Source organism: Cuculus canorus, chromosome 1, assembly GCF_017976375.1.
Source record: "Cuculus canorus isolate bCucCan1 chromosome 1, bCucCan1.pri, whole genome shotgun sequence".
Lineage (NCBI taxonomy): Eukaryota > Metazoa > Chordata > Aves > Cuculiformes > Cuculidae > Cuculus > Cuculus canorus.
Window position 1 is genome coordinate 85946170 of NC_071401.1, and position 18748 is coordinate 85964917.

The 18748-nt window shown below is 37.1% G+C and overlaps 1 protein-coding gene across 4 annotated transcripts in view; it reads right to left on the reverse strand.

Moving 5' to 3' along the window:
* The window catches only part of TAB3 (TGF-beta activated kinase 1 (MAP3K7) binding protein 3), a 49575-nt gene that overhangs the window by 6280 nt on the left and 24547 nt on the right, over positions 1 to 18748 (reverse strand). For 2 of the 4 annotated variants that reach the window (XM_054062371.1, XM_054062365.1), the window contains exons 2-6: positions 13465 to 13653; positions 9157 to 10609; positions 5839 to 5999; positions 2983 to 3076; positions 2152 to 2235 (exon numbers count right to left, since the gene is read on the reverse strand). In XM_054062371.1, coding sequence (XP_053918346.1) covers positions 2152 to 2235; positions 2983 to 3076; positions 5839 to 5999; positions 9157 to 10609; positions 13465 to 13566 — 1894 coding nt within the window. In that variant the 5' untranslated portion in view covers positions 13567 to 13653. The remainder of the gene's footprint in view (positions 1 to 2151; positions 2236 to 2982; positions 3077 to 5838; positions 6000 to 9156; positions 10610 to 13464; positions 13654 to 18748) is intronic. The other 2 variants (XM_054062379.1, XM_054062386.1) reach the window with 2 other exon arrangements.

The following is an 18748-nucleotide window of genomic DNA, read 5'->3' on the forward strand; positions in this document are numbered from 1 at the left end:
ATTAACACACATACCTAGAAGGTAAGGTTAAGGTATCCATCTGCTAAACATCTGTAGAATGGCTTAATTAAAAGAGAACTTCTGTTGTAAAAAGGACTGCAATTTGTAATTCTAAGTGCACACCCTGCTGTCATCTGCAAAGAAATCTAGCAGATGGCTGATGATAAAGTTAGTGCAAATAGTACTTAGGTTTATACTTAAAGAAAATAAAAGTAACCTCCTTGCTTAGAGGTAAAGCCTCTCCAGTCCAGAAGTTGCACAGTCACATTAATAGTGTGTGGCCTCAACAGACTCTTTCCAAGCCAGCAAGTACTGTGCTCGCTAGTCTGCATTCATGTTGAACAGCCAGACAGCAGCACAGAGTAGACACTGGTCTGCCTACGCCTTCAACAGTTGAATATTAAGGAAATTAGATCTTTTATTAAAAAAAACCCCGTATTTTGCTAACTCCACATTAAAAGCCAAGCTAAGAAAAAAAGTACACCAGCCCTAAATCTGATCTTCAGTAAGTCGACATACAAAATCAGGAAGCTAGTCATAAAAGTCGTACAAATCTTTACAAGACACTATGTTTCCAATCATCAAATAAAATCACTTTTTTGCACTTTTTGGCTTTGAAATAATAAATCAAATATGCTAGCGTAATTAAAAGAATCGTTTCTAGCATCATGAAGTAGCAGTGATTTAAATCAACGACATGACCACTGCAATGTAACATGAACTGAGGCAAGCTGTCTTCATGCCACTGCTCATGTTGCTGCTACTATCTTTTCTGTACAATACCACTTAGGCAGGGAACGCATCCCAGTATTGTTTTTGGTTTGAACCACAAGCAGTTGTTCTGGGACTTCACTTTCTTTTAAATGTCCACATAGTAAGCATTTTATTATTACATAAATTACTTGCTTCAAACAAGAGAAATCTCCCTATATAAATTCAAAATCCAACTGCAAAAAATTTTGTGAAATGCTTATCAGCAAGCAGAACTTATTTACAAAATCTGGATTTTCAAGCAAACTCTATGACTAGTGGTTCATCAGAGCAACCTCTTTCCACTAAAAATTTTAGTACCTGCTAGCCACAGTAAGAGGAGACATAGTAGTATAAACTTTATGACACGTAACATTTTCAGAGAAAAGACCACTCTTTTGTTTGTTTCTATATCAGAGCACAGGATCGCAGATCGGCTATTTCAGCAGTCCAATCCATTTTTTTTAACAGATTTCAGGAAGGAAAAACAAAATGCCCAAGAATACGTGGGACAAAAGGTAGGATTCCGCTCCAAAAATCACCACTACAGGGAGAGGAATTCAGAGAGCTACTGAGCTACCCAGCCACTAGGTGTCTACTGATAGGGAGCTCTCCTGTGTCCTGACTGAATCTCCGCTAGACAAAAACTGAGAAATAGATAGAGAGCTCCTGTGAGCATATAAAGCTTAACTGTCCCGAGCTGGATATGAATCCCAAATACTATACAACTAGCACAGAAAATTTTAGAAACTAGTAGTGAACTTTTACGAGTAGGACACTGTTATCTCTTTGGACCCATGTGCAGAAGTGTGTTCTGTCCCCGGTCTAAAGCTCTTGCTATACTAACACTTCAGGGCTACTGTGAAATTCATACTCTGCACAAAAAATACGTAAGGTGTGAACAGTCAAGTTAAAATATAAATGAAATACAAAAGCAAATTTTAAAAAGCTGCTGTGACCAATTAAACTTGCATGAAAGATCCCAATTAAGTTATAAAATCCTAGCAACACATATTAGAAGATGGCTAAAGAAACCTGAAGACATAGAGCTTTTTAACCTAGAGGTATTTAAAAAAACCAAACCAACTTAATTAGGAAGCTCAAGTTAGCAGGTAAAAGTTAGTATAGTTTCAACTGTTTCTCTAATAGTCAATAACCATATTTACAAACATATTAACAGAACATTCATTTTGCAACAACCTGCCTGACAAAAACAAGCTGCAGCCAGGATTACTGCACTTACAGAAGTGTTCTGTTTAGTTTATACCTAGAGAAAAGTTATAACAATTAGAATTGCTTCCTGTCATCATAGGGGCTTTGTAAATAAAAACAGAAGGAGTGGTTGAAGGCAAAGCTTTCTCAATGCAGATTAGGTAACTTAAAACTTGTTAGTTGACCTACCCTTTTTATATGGCTTTGGTGGCACAACAGGACCAGGCTCTATGTTATCGTAGAAGTTACATGTGGCTTTCGGATCAAAGTTCCCTGTCAGAAAAGAAAAGTAAGAAAGTGTAACTCAGAGTTCATTTACATGCTCATGCTAGTGTTATGAACACCTAGAGGCTTCAGATTTTATATATCTTTTTATCAAGACATTACACATTAGCTTTTTCGTGAGCAGCCTTTTGTCCCATAATTTCAGTTTTGTGTTGATTCTAGTAATTTTTAGCAGGCTAATCCCATATTGAAGAATCAAGTCCAGCTCAATGTTGGGGTGCTTTCCAAATATGTGAAAATGCAAGTCTTTCTGTAGCACATATTCTTGGTAAAAAAGGAGGACTACACATATTCTAATTTATTTGATTTTATTTATGCCAAGTTTCTGTCACAAAAAGATGATTTTTAAATACCCAAGTAGATTTCTGTTTGCCAACCTCTTGGTTGCAAACTATAGGGTTTTTTTTTTTTTTGGTGAGAGCCTTTGTTAGCAAATGTTAAATTTTTAAGTGAAGAACCTTCACTAAGGAGCAGAGTTCTTTTTAAATCAGCTTTCGACAAAGTCACTCTTAAGTCACAGTTTTCCTGGTAAAGTAATTTAATTTGGCCAACAGAAATATAAGCAAGCCAGTGTAACTGAAAAATACACGTTTCAGAGATAAAGTGACAATGATAATAAAAATTGAACTTCAAATAGTCCAAGAACAGTATCCACATTTAAGCACACACATATATTTAAATTACGTTTTTAAAAAACGTATGTTTTAAGTTTTTAAAAAACTATCAGTTCTATACCTCTAGATTGAAGGAGATCAACTTCTTTCAGTGTACAGTCAACATTTATCTGGAGCTGTCTGTTGAGGCTTCTCAATCTGGTCATTTCCTCAGGCTAGAAAGAAACAACCCAAAATAGAAATTGTGGGAAAGTCAGCATCTTATCTGACACAGAAATAACATTGCTGTATCTTTGTTAACAGCTTTATTAGAAACCAATTGTAGGCAAGGCATTGAAAAAAACAGCCAAGATCCCACTATCTTGTCCCATCCCCTCTACCCAACTTATTCCGGGGAAAAAAAAAAATCTTCCACTGGGATTTGAGGAGGAAAACAAGCCAAATCAACAAAAACTAACAAGAAAAAATAGCTGACTTTGAGTTGATAAAATCATACACCTTATAAAATTCTGTACAAATTCATGACCTGCTACATGAGTTTACATCAAGATGATCAAGAAACAGAATACAAACTGCACTTAATAGTACTGATCACAACCAGAAAAGATCAAAGTCTATTTATTTGCATGACTCCAAGGAGCCCAAACGTGCCAAACTTTCTAGCCTAGTATATTTAAATTGTTCCAATACTGTGAGACACTTGTTACTCTTAACAGAATAATCAGTTATTTAAGTCTACATAATTGCATATCATTAAGAAACCTCAAGTCCTCTTTGAATCTTCCCTTTAGGTATTTATGTACATTAAGATCCACCCTAACCCTCTCTTCTCCTAGCTGGGGAGTCCTAGCTCTCTCATCCTGTCCTCACAGGAGAGATGCTCCAGACCCTTACTTATCTTTGTGGCCCTTCACTGGACTCTCCAGTATGACCATGTCTCTCATATACTGGGAAGCCAGCTCCTGGACAACATACTCCAAGTGAGGCCTCACCAGTGATGAATAAAGGGGATGGGCAACCTCTCTCCCCAGCTGTCAACATTGCTAATGTAGCCCAGGATATCCTTCTTTGGATAGAAGTATAGCCACCTTTGCCACTTTGCCTGGTTTCCACCAGGACTACCAGGGCTTTTTCCGCAGAACTGCTTTCCAGCTGGTTGGCCCCCAACTTACACTGGTGCATGGGTTGTTCTTCTCCAAGTGCAAAAATTAGTACTACTTTCCCCTTCTTCAATGGCAAAGTTCCTGCTAGTCCATTTCTCCAGCCTGCTGAGGTCCCTCTGAACGGCAGCACAACTCACCCAGATTTGTATCATCAGCAAACTTGCTGAGGGTACACTCTGTCCCATCATCCACATCATTAAGGAACATGTTAAATGGGATAAGACTCAGTATTGACCCCTGCAGAACACTGTTAGTTACTGGCTTCCAACCAGACTTTGTGCTACTGATTACCATGCTCTTGGCCTGGCTGTTCAGCTGGTTTTCAATCCACCCCACTGTCTGCTCATCCAGCCATACTTATCAGTTTCTCTATGAAGACCTTATAGGAGATAATGTTGAAAGCCTTACCAAAGTCTAGGTAGATGATAACCACTGCTGCCTGCTCCTTTACCAGGCCAGTCTTTTCATCCTAGAAGTTTACCAAATTGGTCAACCTTGACTTCCCCTTGGTGAATCCATGCTGACTACTGCTGTCTGTTTTCTTGTCTTTCGTGTGCCTGGAAATGGTCTCCAGGATTAGCTACTCCATCACTTTCCCAGGCATCAAGGTGAGACTCACTAGCCTGTAGTTCCCTGGGTCCTCTTTCTTGAAGACAAGAGTGACATTTGCCCTCCGCTAGTCTTTGGGCACTTCTCCCCCACGCCATCATCGATCAAGGATTATCTAGAGTGGCCTTGCAATGACATCTGCGAGCTCCCTCAGCACTAGTGGTGCCCATTTCGCTTAAGTATTTCCTGACATGACCTGGGGATTCCGAAGGGCCTGTAAAGACTAAGGCAAAGGCAGCATTCAGTATCTCTAACCAGGCACCCCCTCCACTGAGCAATGGGCCCACATTTTTGCTAGCCTTCCTTTTTTCATCTATGTACTAACAGAAGCCCTTCTTTTTGTCTTTGACATCCCATGCCAGATTCAACTCCAGCTGGGCTTTGGCTTTACTAACCTCACCCTTGCACACTCAGACAATGCCTCTGTATTCCACTCAGGAACATACCTGTCAAATGCTGCCCTGAGACAGGTAAGTCATATGGCAATCCATACTAGTTAAGCAGCTAACAGACCCTACTCTCCCTTCTGGCCTACATTTCTGTGCATTGTTCATGTCAATGCAGTGAGTAAGTCTGAACTGATATGGCTAACAACAGCAGAAAGTGGAAGTTATTTTTCAGTCAGATGAATTCACTTACTGAGCCATTCAGATACTTGGGCTAGAATCATTTGCAGGTTGAAGTCACACAGATGGGAAGAATCAATAAGGAAAAGACAAGAGACAGATGCCAACTATTTGAGCCAACACCACCACCAAAGTGTTACTTGGCACATCCTGCACTTATCAAATGGTAAACATTGTCTATGAGATGCAACTATTCAAACAACAAAATATCTCAATACAACAAAATAACTTCATGAAAATGTGAAACCTTGCTGTGTGAACACTAAGCCATATATGGCTCAACTTTTTATACAGACTTGGCCATACATTATAGGTTGTTAGGAAAGTAACTACCTATTCAGTTCTGTGGTCCAGAAAAGGCCATGTAAGGAGTTTCAGAAACTGCATTGTGAACACTACGAAAGCTGGACATATTCCTAAATTACAAGAACTAGCTTACAATAAGCCAAGAACTTGCAAAAAGTAATCTCCAAAGACTGAAGATTTTATATTCCAAAATATCTTTTGTATAATACCTTAGTTCATGAAAACATAAAAAAAAATATATATCTTGAATTAAAATACTAACAAATTGCTTACTGTTGGAATTGCAGTTGTACAGCTAACTCTTCGAAGCCTCCTCTGCATTAGATCATGCTCCATACCATTGACTTCAGCTTTCAGGCGTTCAAGCTCTTCTTTCTCAAGCTTCAGTTCCTTTGCTAATCTCTCCATCCTTGCTCGTTGATGTAACAGCAAGGCTAATGTTTTACATGGAAGAAATAGTTACTACCACAGAAAAAAATAGGAAAATGAATTCTTAACTTATGCGTAAGGTTCATGAGTGACCTTTCTGGAAAAAAAGAGTGATCATAAACATGCAGCCAAATATCAGTGTGAAGATGCTTTCATGCCAAATGAACTACAATTTAGAATAAAGTTCTTCCAGTATAAAAACACATTTTAGACAGTAACTTGAAGTTGATATTACCATTTTGGTCAAAGCTTCTTTTTTTGCATTTGGTCTTTCTCCTCTCAAAAATACAAAGGCACCTGTACAAGGAGACAGCTTCTCAGGATGAAACAGCAACCTAGTTATATTAAAACTGTACTGACAAAACAAAAAATAAACACCAGCAGTAAGATCAGAAGGTAACACACTTCATATCTGCTGCTCGATATAAGCTGACACACTAGCCTTGATACATTAGCCAAATGTCAGTCCTGAATTGCTTTATTTTTTACCTCCACTACAGATTAAGCTATAATAACTTTAAATAATCTTGGCTTTTCAGAGACTACTGTAATTCTCAATACTGAAACTTCCCAAGTGCTCAAAGACAATACTGTAGAACTACAATAAAACAGACTAGAGAATACAGAAAATAAGAAGTGAGGGCAACTCAGGTGCTTCAAAGTCTTTAATTCTACAATAAAGCTGATGTGCTGTCCCCCAACCTCTCACTGCTGTTAATCATTCTCTCATACTTTTGTCATGCTACTGAAATCTGTGATTCAATCACAATCTGATGCTGCGCTCCCAGAGCAGCCGAAGAATTTTTACTAGCTAGAAAATAATATTCAGTTTCTGCAGGAAGAGTGTTTCTCAGTATTTCATCATGATGCCACGTTCATCAGTGTGATGCTTAGCAATTTCTGACCTGGCTGCTTTTACCTGATTGAAGTTTACTAGGACAGAGAAAAAAAAAATGAAATTTGCTGTGGGTATTCAGACAAACACACTGCTCACATAACAAAGGTGCAGCAAACTGTTCAAATGTATGAAGACATTGTAAAATCTGCAAAATGCTGTTTCATACAAAGCACCAGCCAGTATCTGCCTTTTTCTTCACCCCTATCCAACACAGGCAAAGAAAAAACACAAAATCGCAAGAATATTTACATACTAGCTAAAAAAAAAAAAGTTAGAAAAATATGCAACAATATGGCACAGCATACTGGGGGAGGACAAAAAAAAGAAAAGTCAGGAGCACAGCAATGACAGTGTTTTTTACCAGAAGTATTTTTGTGGAAAAATGTAGCACCACACTTTTGATTTTGTATGGATCCACCACTTCATGGCCAAAAAATAAACACTGAAAATCCTATCAAAAAATAACATCAGATGTTTGCACCAGTACTACTGAAAAAACTTATCTAATTTTTGAAGCAGCGTAAGTCATCCAAGTAGACTTTAAGAGATCAGAAAATGTTGGGAAAAAAAAGTACCAATACCGTATGATTTTCTGCTACTACTATCAAACCTTGTCTTTGTGTGACTCCTCCAATTTAACATCTGATATGACTACACTATATAGCTTTGCATTATACTCCTGTACAACTCAAACACGACTCAGGCTGCAAAGAAACAGTGGAAGTACAGAGATGAGAATGGATTTTTGGTAACACTTTTCACAATGGTTCATGTTTGAAAGAAAATTAAACAAACTTGTTCCCTATATTAAGCTGTTAAATACAGTCTTCTTTAGGACTCCTTTGTGTTAATGAAGAATATAATATTTATCCTTCTACAATTTACTTCTATCAAGAGTTCAGAGTGCAGCAATATCAAAGGCTACAATAAAATGTGTTAGATGCTGCCACAAAAGCAGATATCCCAAACCAGCAATTTGATTGGTTTTATTTTCCATATACACAAACCCAGCCAAAGCTACAAAGGCAAAACCAAGTTTCTACATTTCACAACATGTTTTTCTCAGTTATGTGAAACTACTTATCGTTTTCTCAAATAACCGATAACCTTTAATGAAGTCGTATTAGGAACACTAGTAAATAATGCATATGGCCTAAGAGTTACAGACCCATTAGTGTTCATCTCTCCAAATAACATTTCTAATTGGGTCTACTATGTACAGAACAGCTCTTTGTCAATGAGTTAGAATAGCTCAAAAGACACAAAGCAAGTAAGAAATCAAGAACAACAGGGTAGCATTAAAACCATTATTTGAGCTCTCTAAAGTGAAAGGAAGGCTAGAAGGAGTAGTGGAAGAATAAACTCTCTTTTCCAAACACAAATCCAGAAACAAAGTCCATTCTTTAAATTGCTGCTCATTATCATTCTGTCATCACCCCAAATGATTAGTTTAAATGCTTGCAGACGGATTCATTCTAAATGTTTGTATGTATAAAGTAGTTGCTTTGAGAAAAGCAGTTTTCAGATAAAGGTTAGATTTCACCATTTATTTTTTTCTTTTACTAAATTACTCATTTCTTCATTTATACATAGCATTAGGACTATGTCCTATCCCTATGCAGCAGAATACACATCCTACAATTTGTCTGCAAATCTCTTCCTTCTCTTTGAAAAGTCTAAGTGGAAGAAGTGAAATTTTGATTAAGTTCTTCAAAACAATTACTTTAATACCTTTCAACACAAAAATACGATTTATATTGACATACAAAATAATTTCAGCTGTAATCCTACTTCTCTCCCCTCTTTCACTTAACACTCTTCAATCTAAACCAAATAAATTGGATTCAAATTCCCTGCAAAAGTTAGTGCTTCACTTTTTTTTAAAGCAACCAAGTAAGGAACAAATACAAAAAATAACAAAATCCACATGTAAATTTATGACACATTTCTTCGATGCAGAATTTCCAAACTGAACACACGTTACATTACCAAACCACTTGCTCTTGTTAGCTGTAGTGTTTTCTTTTAAGCAATTCCCCTAGCATCAAAAGCACAGCAACTTTAAGAACCTCAGAAATTCTTCATGCATTACACTGAAATTTGGCAAAGTTTTTAAAAAATCAGAAGAAACTCTCTCATCAGATCATTTTTGGTGCAATTTCTATTTTTCTCCATACAGGTTCAAAAATTCTTACTTAATAAGTAGCAAAATCAAATCAAAACTGCATTTTACAATAATGCAATTTGTAGAGTGAAATGTTTACCTTGAGTGTAAGCATAGTCGTCTGATCCAGAACTAGAACTTCTCTGATACTTATGGCTTCCTTTTTCTCCTCCAGATCCTGGGATTACAGAAATAGGCTGAATAGGTTCTGGTGCTGCAGAACGCTCTTCTTGGTCCACTAAATTTAAAAGATTCTCAGTCGGTGCTCGACCTACTGTGATTTTAAAAATGGTTGGGTTTGGCTGAGATACCATTACCCGAGGAGACTGTGTTGGAGCACCCGTAGGTCCAGTTGGTTGCGTGTAGGTAATATATACTGGATTAACGCTAAATGGAGGTTTGGGTTGACCTGACATACCTCTTGACGGAGAGCTTGAAGGAGGAGTAGTGGCTGCATACAGTGAGTGCTGGTTTCGTTGAGATGGTTGATTACTTATTGGTGAAGGACTTCTGTTCATTGCAGTCCCAGGTCTTTGCGGTGGCTCAACTGTAATTTCTATTTTATTCATAGAACCTTTGGATAAACTAGGTCCAGCAAAAGGAGGAAGAAACGATACAGAGTGACCGCCTTGTTTTTGAAAAGTCTGGGATGCTTGCTGATATGGATGGGGCGGGACAGTTGAAGGACTAGGAGGCATGAAAACATGTGAACTCTGATGACTCAGCTGAGGAGGTTGAACTTGGTGTTGAGGAGAGCCAAAGGGAGAGGGACATTGAGATGTCGGTGGTGATCGAAAGGCTGACTGAGGGATCTGGGGTTGTTTAGGCGAATACTGAGAAGGTTGGTAGTTCTGTTGATGTGGATACACAGGTAGAGGACGGGGAGTATAATGTGGAACTGGGCCCTGTGGCGACGAATGCCACTGTGTATTCTGAGGAGTCTGTCGTCCTGAAGAACTTTGAGATGTCTGTCTTATATAAATAGAGCCAGGAGTCCCATAAAGATTGCTTGGAATCTGTGGAAGAATTTGTAGAGCTCTGGGTACACTCTGTCCAGAGGGGAGGTTTTGTGATACTGTAACAGTAATGGGATTTGTACTGTACCGAGGTATGTGCATATACGTGGGAGGAGGGCCTTGCATAGCAGACGTGTTCATTCCTTGTTGTATGGAAGATGGCTGAGGAGGTGGCTGTGGAGGAGGAGTAGCTGCATTTCTATTCTGGTCATTCACGAAAAATGGATTGTAACTAGGAGAAGCTGCCACAACAGCAGGAGCAGAATGTGGTTCTTGAACTAAGCATATCAGCTGTTTACCTGCCGTGCGTTGTGGATCAATATGTCCATCACTTGAACTGTGTACCAGTGTACGACCACCATTAAGTTGAGCTCCATCCCCTGCATGATAGCTGGTATGAGGGTGGATACCCAGATTAATGTGCAAAAGGCTATTTCTATTCATTCTGGTGTCATCAGGGCTATGGTACTCCATATACAAGTATTTGTTGCTCTCCTGTGCGAGGGCTCGACAACAGGCATCTAGGTTGTTGTTGTGCTAGGAGTAAGAATGGACACAATGTCAAATAGAAAAACAAAAAGACACTGCTGAGCATTCAGCAATCATTCAACTGAAGCTGCAATCAAGCCTAGCTTGAACACAACTAGGGATAGCATTTCACACACATGTATTTTGACATAAAAATGATACCTACTAGGTCACAGTGTGCAAGCAGTACACAGCTCACATCGTATCTAGCAAAAAGCTACGGTAACACTAGCTACAGTATGGCCTATTAAAAATCAAGTCCAGTTTGGGTGAAAGCAATAGTTAGACACCTTGGCATCTTCTTCAAGGAACAGGAATGTACAATTAACTACTTCTAATAACAACACAAATCAAATTCAACTAGATCAAAATAGGGAAGTTGAAACAAAAAATGTTGACATTTTAATGTTCACCTGAGTGTTTACTAGTTTCACCTTTACTTTACTGTTTACCTGAATATTTCTCTTTACCTGAAAGTTTAAAACCCCTACATTTTAAACCAGGTTCTCTTGGTAAACACAATTAAGTCAGAATAAGTTTTGCTCGAAAAAGTACTGGTAATTCCATAAACCTTACAATTCTGACAAAATTTCAACTTCCTTCATGAGTTTCAAGCTCAAGTTTAAAAAAAGTTGTATTCATACATGTGTAAGGAAACCAAATAATCCTTGTAAATGTTTGATTTGTTCTGTAGTGCCAGTAGCTGAAACTACACAGGTAATAAACCAGAAAATAAATCAGAAGTACAGTGGGGAAATCCCTTTTCCTCCTTCTACTCTACATTCCTTTTAGCTTAATCTAGTCTTGTTAGAAGAATGACACAAATGACAGCTTTTCGAAATGAGTAAAATCACTAGAAAGCATTCCAGGTTGTGAATTTTTTTTTTCTCCCCTATTTCTTATCCAACAACCTGTATCAGCCGTGGTTCAGTTTTTAATTTAACAATTCAGTTAAAATAAAAACCAAACAACTTCACTTTAAGGTAAGTTCAACTACATCTGGCCCTCAGCTCCCTAACTTTATTACACAAGATCCAAGACTGCTATTTTGTGTGACATACACCCTCTCCTACCAGAACAAGTGCATACATAGTTATATATACATGCATACTCCTCTGCCTTCCTTAGTATGCCAAGACTGCCATTCTAAGGAATACATATTAATAGTGGTTTCACTTCTATTTCAAACACTATCACTATATAAAGTCTGTACACATGTGGCCTTGCAATACAATTTTCAACAGCCTATCCAGCTAGTTGAAAATTCAGACGTATTTCTTTTCTAAAGGACTGATGCCCAGTCAGTCTTAATAGTAAAGCGAAGATAACCTTTGCAGAACTTCTCACATGACAGAAAACAGAAGAGTACAACACTTAATTATGTATGGCCCTCACTCTATGGATACTTCTCTCTGACTACTTCCCCTTCATGCCAATACCCCCTTCTAGACCCCAAAGGTCAATGGGAATATACAGACATATCACAGGCAAATTTAAAACCAGAACGTGTGGGAAACAGACCTTATAATAACCAGCACTACTGTGCCAAGACAGCAGTCTCAAAAATGTTAACCACTATCATCAGCCACTTGTCATCTAATCAGGACTTCATAAAGACAGTCCTCAGCTTCCTTAGGTCACTTTACCAGGCTGGAGGTAGGACAAGCCCTAATCTGATTTTCTCAGGGTATAGAATATATATGTTATTTCAAGGAACCCTGTTTTTAATAGGTCCAAAACTGCCACTGGTTAAATCTAGAGCATGTACTGCAAATAACTTAAGGGAAACTGGTTCATGTATCTTAAATGAAATATAAAGGGGGTTTGGAAACAAATTTTACACTTTTTACAATATTTGTAATGTAAAGCTAACTAGCTACCCAGAGCACTCCATTATAGAACACTACATGCTTCTACAGCTTTAGGGGTTCTTTAATTTTATCAGTTTAGGATGTCTATGACTTCAACATAGTTCATCAAAACTATTATGTACTTAACTGCAGAGAAGAGATGACTGTCAGGATAAGTAAAGCTTTATATGGCAGAGCATCCCCTGCTTTGCATTTGTCTGAAATCAATTACTTTTTATTTTTATTGTTTAGAAGACACACAATGCAAAAATTACAGCCACTTATAAGTAAACCTGCTCTCTTGCCAGGGACAGGCAGGATGTAAATACAGCTTTACTACTTTAATACACAACAATTTATCACATTAGGTTCCACCTAGCCACACTCATACCTGGCCAAACCAGATCTAACATGTTTCTATTCCACGCCTGGTTCTTCCCGTTAACGGAAGGTAATTCCAGATACAATGACTTTAAAAAAATTATTATGTGTAGTCACTTATTATCACTTCCAATTTCTGACTTTAGATGAAGGTGGAGAAAGAAATGGAAAGGGAAGAGGAGGGAGGGGAAGAACTGCCACCTGACTTGGAAACAATGAAGTAAAAATAAACCTCTGGACAGCTGTGACAAAAAGATGCTCCAAAGACATAAAACCTTTAGATTCCTAGCAAAAGGCAGTTCCTTATCTTGAAATAATGAGTCATTGTTTGCAAAAATCTCCTCCAATATATGTTATATAGGTACCCATCATCAATAATCATCCAGTCAGCCACTTTCCTTATTGTCTGTATGCATACAGTCACAGGGTGTACAGAAAACCCCCCAAAACCTAAGGAAAGAATAATAAAATATTTGTACATAAAAGACAGAATAAACATGCAAGTAGTGTAGTCTTCCACCCCTTCAAAATAAAACAAGAAGAATTAAAATCTATGCTCCATGTATACTACAAAAAAGAATTTTCCTACTACAAAAATAAAGTATACAGACTTTTAAAAACTCTTTACCATACCTGAAGCATGCACTGAGATACCACCCCTTCAGGTATCTCAGGGAAACGTTGTCGAAGATCATGGAGTACCTGCATGTCAAGTTGTTGACTGCCCTGCGCCATGCCAGATTGATGATGTTCCAGATTACCAAAAAATGGAATTCAACAGGCCTTCCAATGATTATGGTCTTCTGAGGCTTCTGGCATTTTCTGTTAAAAAGAGAACACATTTAATTGTCTTTTAAGCCATCACAACAACTTTGCCTCCTTCCCTAGCTGCGTGTGTGTAAGAATTACTGTATTACATTTTTAGATCTAGAAATCAAGAGAGACAATGGCTTAAATACAAGAGTGGGAATCATCAAGTCTCAAATTCTAATATTAAAATATTTAGTATATCACAGGTATGCCTACATTGTCACTGCAATGTGCTAGTTCAGGTCTTTAGACAGTCCCACTGTGATACCACCTAGGCATAAATTAAATTAATCTGAACTGCATAACATGGAACTGTTACGTATTTACTCCCTGTGAAATTCTTAACAGTTTATAGAAAAGTCTGAAATTATCACAAAGCACGCATGGCTTTGTTATTTACTACATGCTAGAAATAATACGCCGGAAAACTAAGTAGCACAATTATCAAAAAATACTCCTTTAGTAATAAGGCATAAACCTTTTCCTCTTTACATCACTACAAATCGAAGAAGTTGGAAACAATTTTTGTGTAACACAAAGAGTTAAACAGAATTTAAAGACTTTTTAGGATTACCGTAAGATTTATTTAAGATTTTTTGCAGTGCACCTGTTTGATTCATACTAACATCATTAGTGGCCAGAAAAAAAACCTCTATCCATTTCAAAACTCTTGTATTCAACAGCAAAAATATTCTATCTGACCTTCAATGCACAAAGACTACTAGAAGGCACATACAGTCTGAGTCAACATATGCTTTTGTCACTTCAGGCTCATGCTCTCAGCAATAATCAAAAGGTAGCTAAGTCTACCTAAAGACACACAAAGACTTTGCATGTAGGTGGTGTGTGACACAGCCCCTGTAACACATCTATTATTCCTAAGCTTCAAAAGCCTTTCCAACATTACTACTCAGTTGCATCCTTAACTGCAGAGTTAATGTAGTACTGCATTCAAAAATGGTAATGAAAGTCGGGTACCAGCAGTGTTGGTGTTCAAGTAACATATATGAGCTACTCCAAGTCCCAAATTTAAATCACACTTATCTCAGCCTCAGTGCAATTGTGGGCGGCACGTAGTAAAGGTATTCCAGTCAGCTTTCACTTGTTAGCTCAACTTCTAATAGCAGTTTAGAGCAGCACAACAGATCAGCACAAAGATACATGTACTTTAATGTGCCAATAAACTCCAACAGTTTCCTGCACCTTTCCTAAGAAAGTCTCTGAGTTTCTATAAGCAAGAAAATAGAACATATATCTTCAGAAAAATATAAAATGTCAGCTTCAGGGTAAAAATTCTGGGTGGGTTTTTTTTTGTAATATTTTGAATATTTAATAACCACATCTTTCTTTTTTCATGTACTTCTAAATAGTACTTCCTTTCTCTGAAAGGGGCAAGGCAACCACCACCACTACAACTACAAAAACAGAAGTCAGGTCCACTCCATTATCTGGCTACTTTGTATGTGGACAGCTCTTAACTGACATCAGCATTCATTAAACATGTTCACTCCAGGAAGGGTTGCTCTTTATCATATCTGAGACATCGTAGTATCCACTATCTGTTACATCACACTCTCACTAAAGATAAATGAGATAAGTTTAAAGAACAGTGAGATATGTGAATTATCCCACTATGATTAATAAATACTACAATAAACTTATACTGTATAATCACAATGCAGTTCTGTCCACTGTAGTAATGCTGCAGACTCCACTTATTTCAACAGGGAAGGAGTTTCGCTGATTACTAGATCCGGGTGAAACTTCACATTTACGCTCCCAATAGGGGATCTTTTATAAAACTTATTTTTCACAAGTAACAAATATCATACTCCAAAATGCGTACTACTACAAGAATTCTCAAAGACAACCTGACAGCAATCAAGCTCTATGTATTTCTAGACAACTCTTCTTTTCCCAGGAGGCAGGGGATGAAGTACAGTAATGTAGGAGTAGCCTACCAGAATAAATTGTAGTTAAAACCCTGTGGAATAACAATATAAGAATGTGAAACTCTGAAATAGAAGATAATAATTTTAAGAATTTCTTTTGCATGAAAAAAAGCCTTTGCATCACTTCTCTCTTGAAATGCAAGTTCAAATGTAACATAGCAGATCCATCATAAATACTTACAGTGTTTTCCACAACACTTTTACAATAATCTAAATTAATGATTTCTTTGATGGTTTTCTAATGTTTTTTGAATATGTGTGCTGAGTAGGAGTATAAAAGAAACTGGCAGTTATTGGCCAATTAGTAATTTTATCAGAGTTCTTTTCCAAATACAAATAATGGATAACAGAAATTTCCATTTTGAAGATTCTAGCCTTTACGGTTACATAGGTAGCATTGAAAAAACTACAAGAAATCTGAAATAATTTTCCTGAGAAGAAGGAACACACACAAACATTCAGAAATCCTTGGGTGTCATGGCTACAGTACTGTGGAAATCTGTTATTTTTCAGCCAATACTATAATATTCACCACTGCCCCACCTAAGGAGCCCAGCATTCTGTCCTGCCTAATCTGCTTGACTTGCCTACAACTGACTGCACATTTTGCACTCTAAGCAGGCACAAACTGGCTGAAATACAATACTTGCTTCCCATGTTGCTCCGCAGGCAGGTGGAGAATTGAGTCATTCAGAGATCCAAGAGTTTACAGCACAGACGACACAGCTAAAACGCTTAAGACAACAAGAGGTCCTCCCAGGCCATAAGAGTCTAGGAAAGCTATCCCTTAAAACTTCTTTCTTTTCACAGGCTAAGGGGCCATGCCAAGGTGCACTACACTAACAGTCTTATAATTATTGAAACTTCGCAGAGCAGAACACATCAAAAGCCAACCCAAAGTCACAACCAAAGAAGGGCACTTCACCTGCAACTTTCAAAAATGAGTTTAAGAAACCAAGTCTAGTTGAAAAGTATTTCACAAGGATGGAATAAATTAACAACGCTACACATGTGGCAGTCTTAAGGGCAAAACCAAAGGATATTGTTGTAGAATTGGTCCCGCTGGGTTAACACACAGAGGAAACCTTGGGAGCCACTAGTAAATCTTGGGGATTATGCAAAGCATAACTCAATTCCTAAACAAGTACACTAATTAGTTTTTCACACCTTTTACGTGCCCAAATTATAGGTACATTAAAACAGTGTCTTAAATTTAATCTTATTTCCTTAAGTCATTTGTGTACTTTGCAAGTTAAGGAAACAGTCAACAGTTTCATCAGTTCTTTTCTGAAAGAATGAATAAGAAAAAATTACTAGTCTTGATACTCCCCACAGATGTGTTCAAATAAATACAGAAGGAAACCCACTTCACTAAAGTTATTTTTGAAGTACTAAATCACCTAAAATGAAGATACATGAATTATGCCTAATGAGATCCAACCGAAAAACAAATTAGATCAATACATACTATTTGGAAGTTTATACATTACGTACTGGTGTGCACTTATGCAATTACAATGTATGCAGCAACTAAAATAATTCCTGAATTAATTTCCAGCAAACAGGTTACCTGGAAGACAGTTTTTTTGAGCTCATCAATCTAAATTTAATTGTTGAAGAGTTTTATAATAACAGTTGGACTTTAATGGGTAAGAGGAAAAAAACACCACCACAAAATACAAGAATAAACAAGTAGGTTCATAAAAGCAACACCTCAAAGGCCTCCTGCTTCTGAACACTTTAGATAAATTCTTTCATCTTAAAAGATTATTTAATTCTTTAGGTTACAAGGATAAGAAAACACAGATGAATTTAAGTATAGTTAGTTAAATAACCTCAATTTTTCCTCTGAATACTACACTAATGTAACTCTTAAATTGCACTGTCCCATCTTCTAATTAAATGCATGTTAACACCTACAGATAAAAAGCAGATTTACTGAATGGCATTCACATGAACTTAATCCAATATTTGTAAATATTTTTTTCCTCTTTGTTCATCTCTGATCAAAGTGTTTAAAGTAAGTTTGGGGCTTCAGATTCATAAATGCAGCAGAATTCCTTCACACGCTTGCACTGGACTGACAGGCGTTTAGCCAAGAGGCAGAAAAGGATTCAGCCAAAAATCAGCAAAGCTGGACGCTGTATTCTGTCAAAACGTTGCAAGAAGTATGAAGATCTCATGAAACTTAAGTGGTCAAAACAGTAAAACAATACCAACCTTTTAAGTATAGATTCTTCAGAATAGGAAAAAAATTAATATTAACACAAATTAGCAACATCAAAGAAAGATGAACATATATAACATCTCTACTAAGCCAAAATTACTTTGACTTTAAAGACATTTAAACGCATTAGCCATAAATATGTAGCAGCAAATCCAATAAACAATTATACAGTCCAAATTCATGTCAGTAATTCCTAATTGTTATCTGTTTAAATATCATTTGCCAATACTAACAACCAATTCCTGTTCCTATTTGCTACTGGCATTTAGGCACAAAACTTCACAGTAACACTGACAGCACTGCTACTCAGAACTTTGTCTTCTAAGCCAAACAGAAGAGAAATAACAGTCTGAATACCCTCCCTGCACGACACTTTCCATATTTTTCTGGTAGTGAACAGAGGGAGAACCGTAAAGACTGAGGACAGAAACTGAGGAAGAAGATACAAAATTCTAAAATTCAGTTTCATTAATCTAGGAAGTACAGAATTTTACCTTCACCAAAAATGGCAGGGTAAAAAATCGTGTCCAAAAGAAAAATATGACTGTCTTTAAATGGAAGAACAATAATAAAAGCTTAAAACTTATTTGAAATCACTTTACTAAAAGATCTTATTTCAACTTCAAAGCTATACTACATTAACTGGCTGCACAACATGAGTGACTTTCTTAATTTTTGTTCTAAATTTATTTATTAAATGGAAAGAATTTGCGAGTCTATCTTATGAATTACATTCCTTCCTAAGGTCATTTCAATCCATGAGACATTTCTCTCAGTTTGGTTATGTTAGCTACAGTTCTTGAAATTACTTTTTCAGTTCCATCACTGCATTTTTCCTACTTATTTATTTTTGCAGAAGTTGGTCTCAAGATTAAGTTACTTCATCTTCATGAAGAAAAAAAAAAAAGCCCTACTCTAGTCTGAAGCT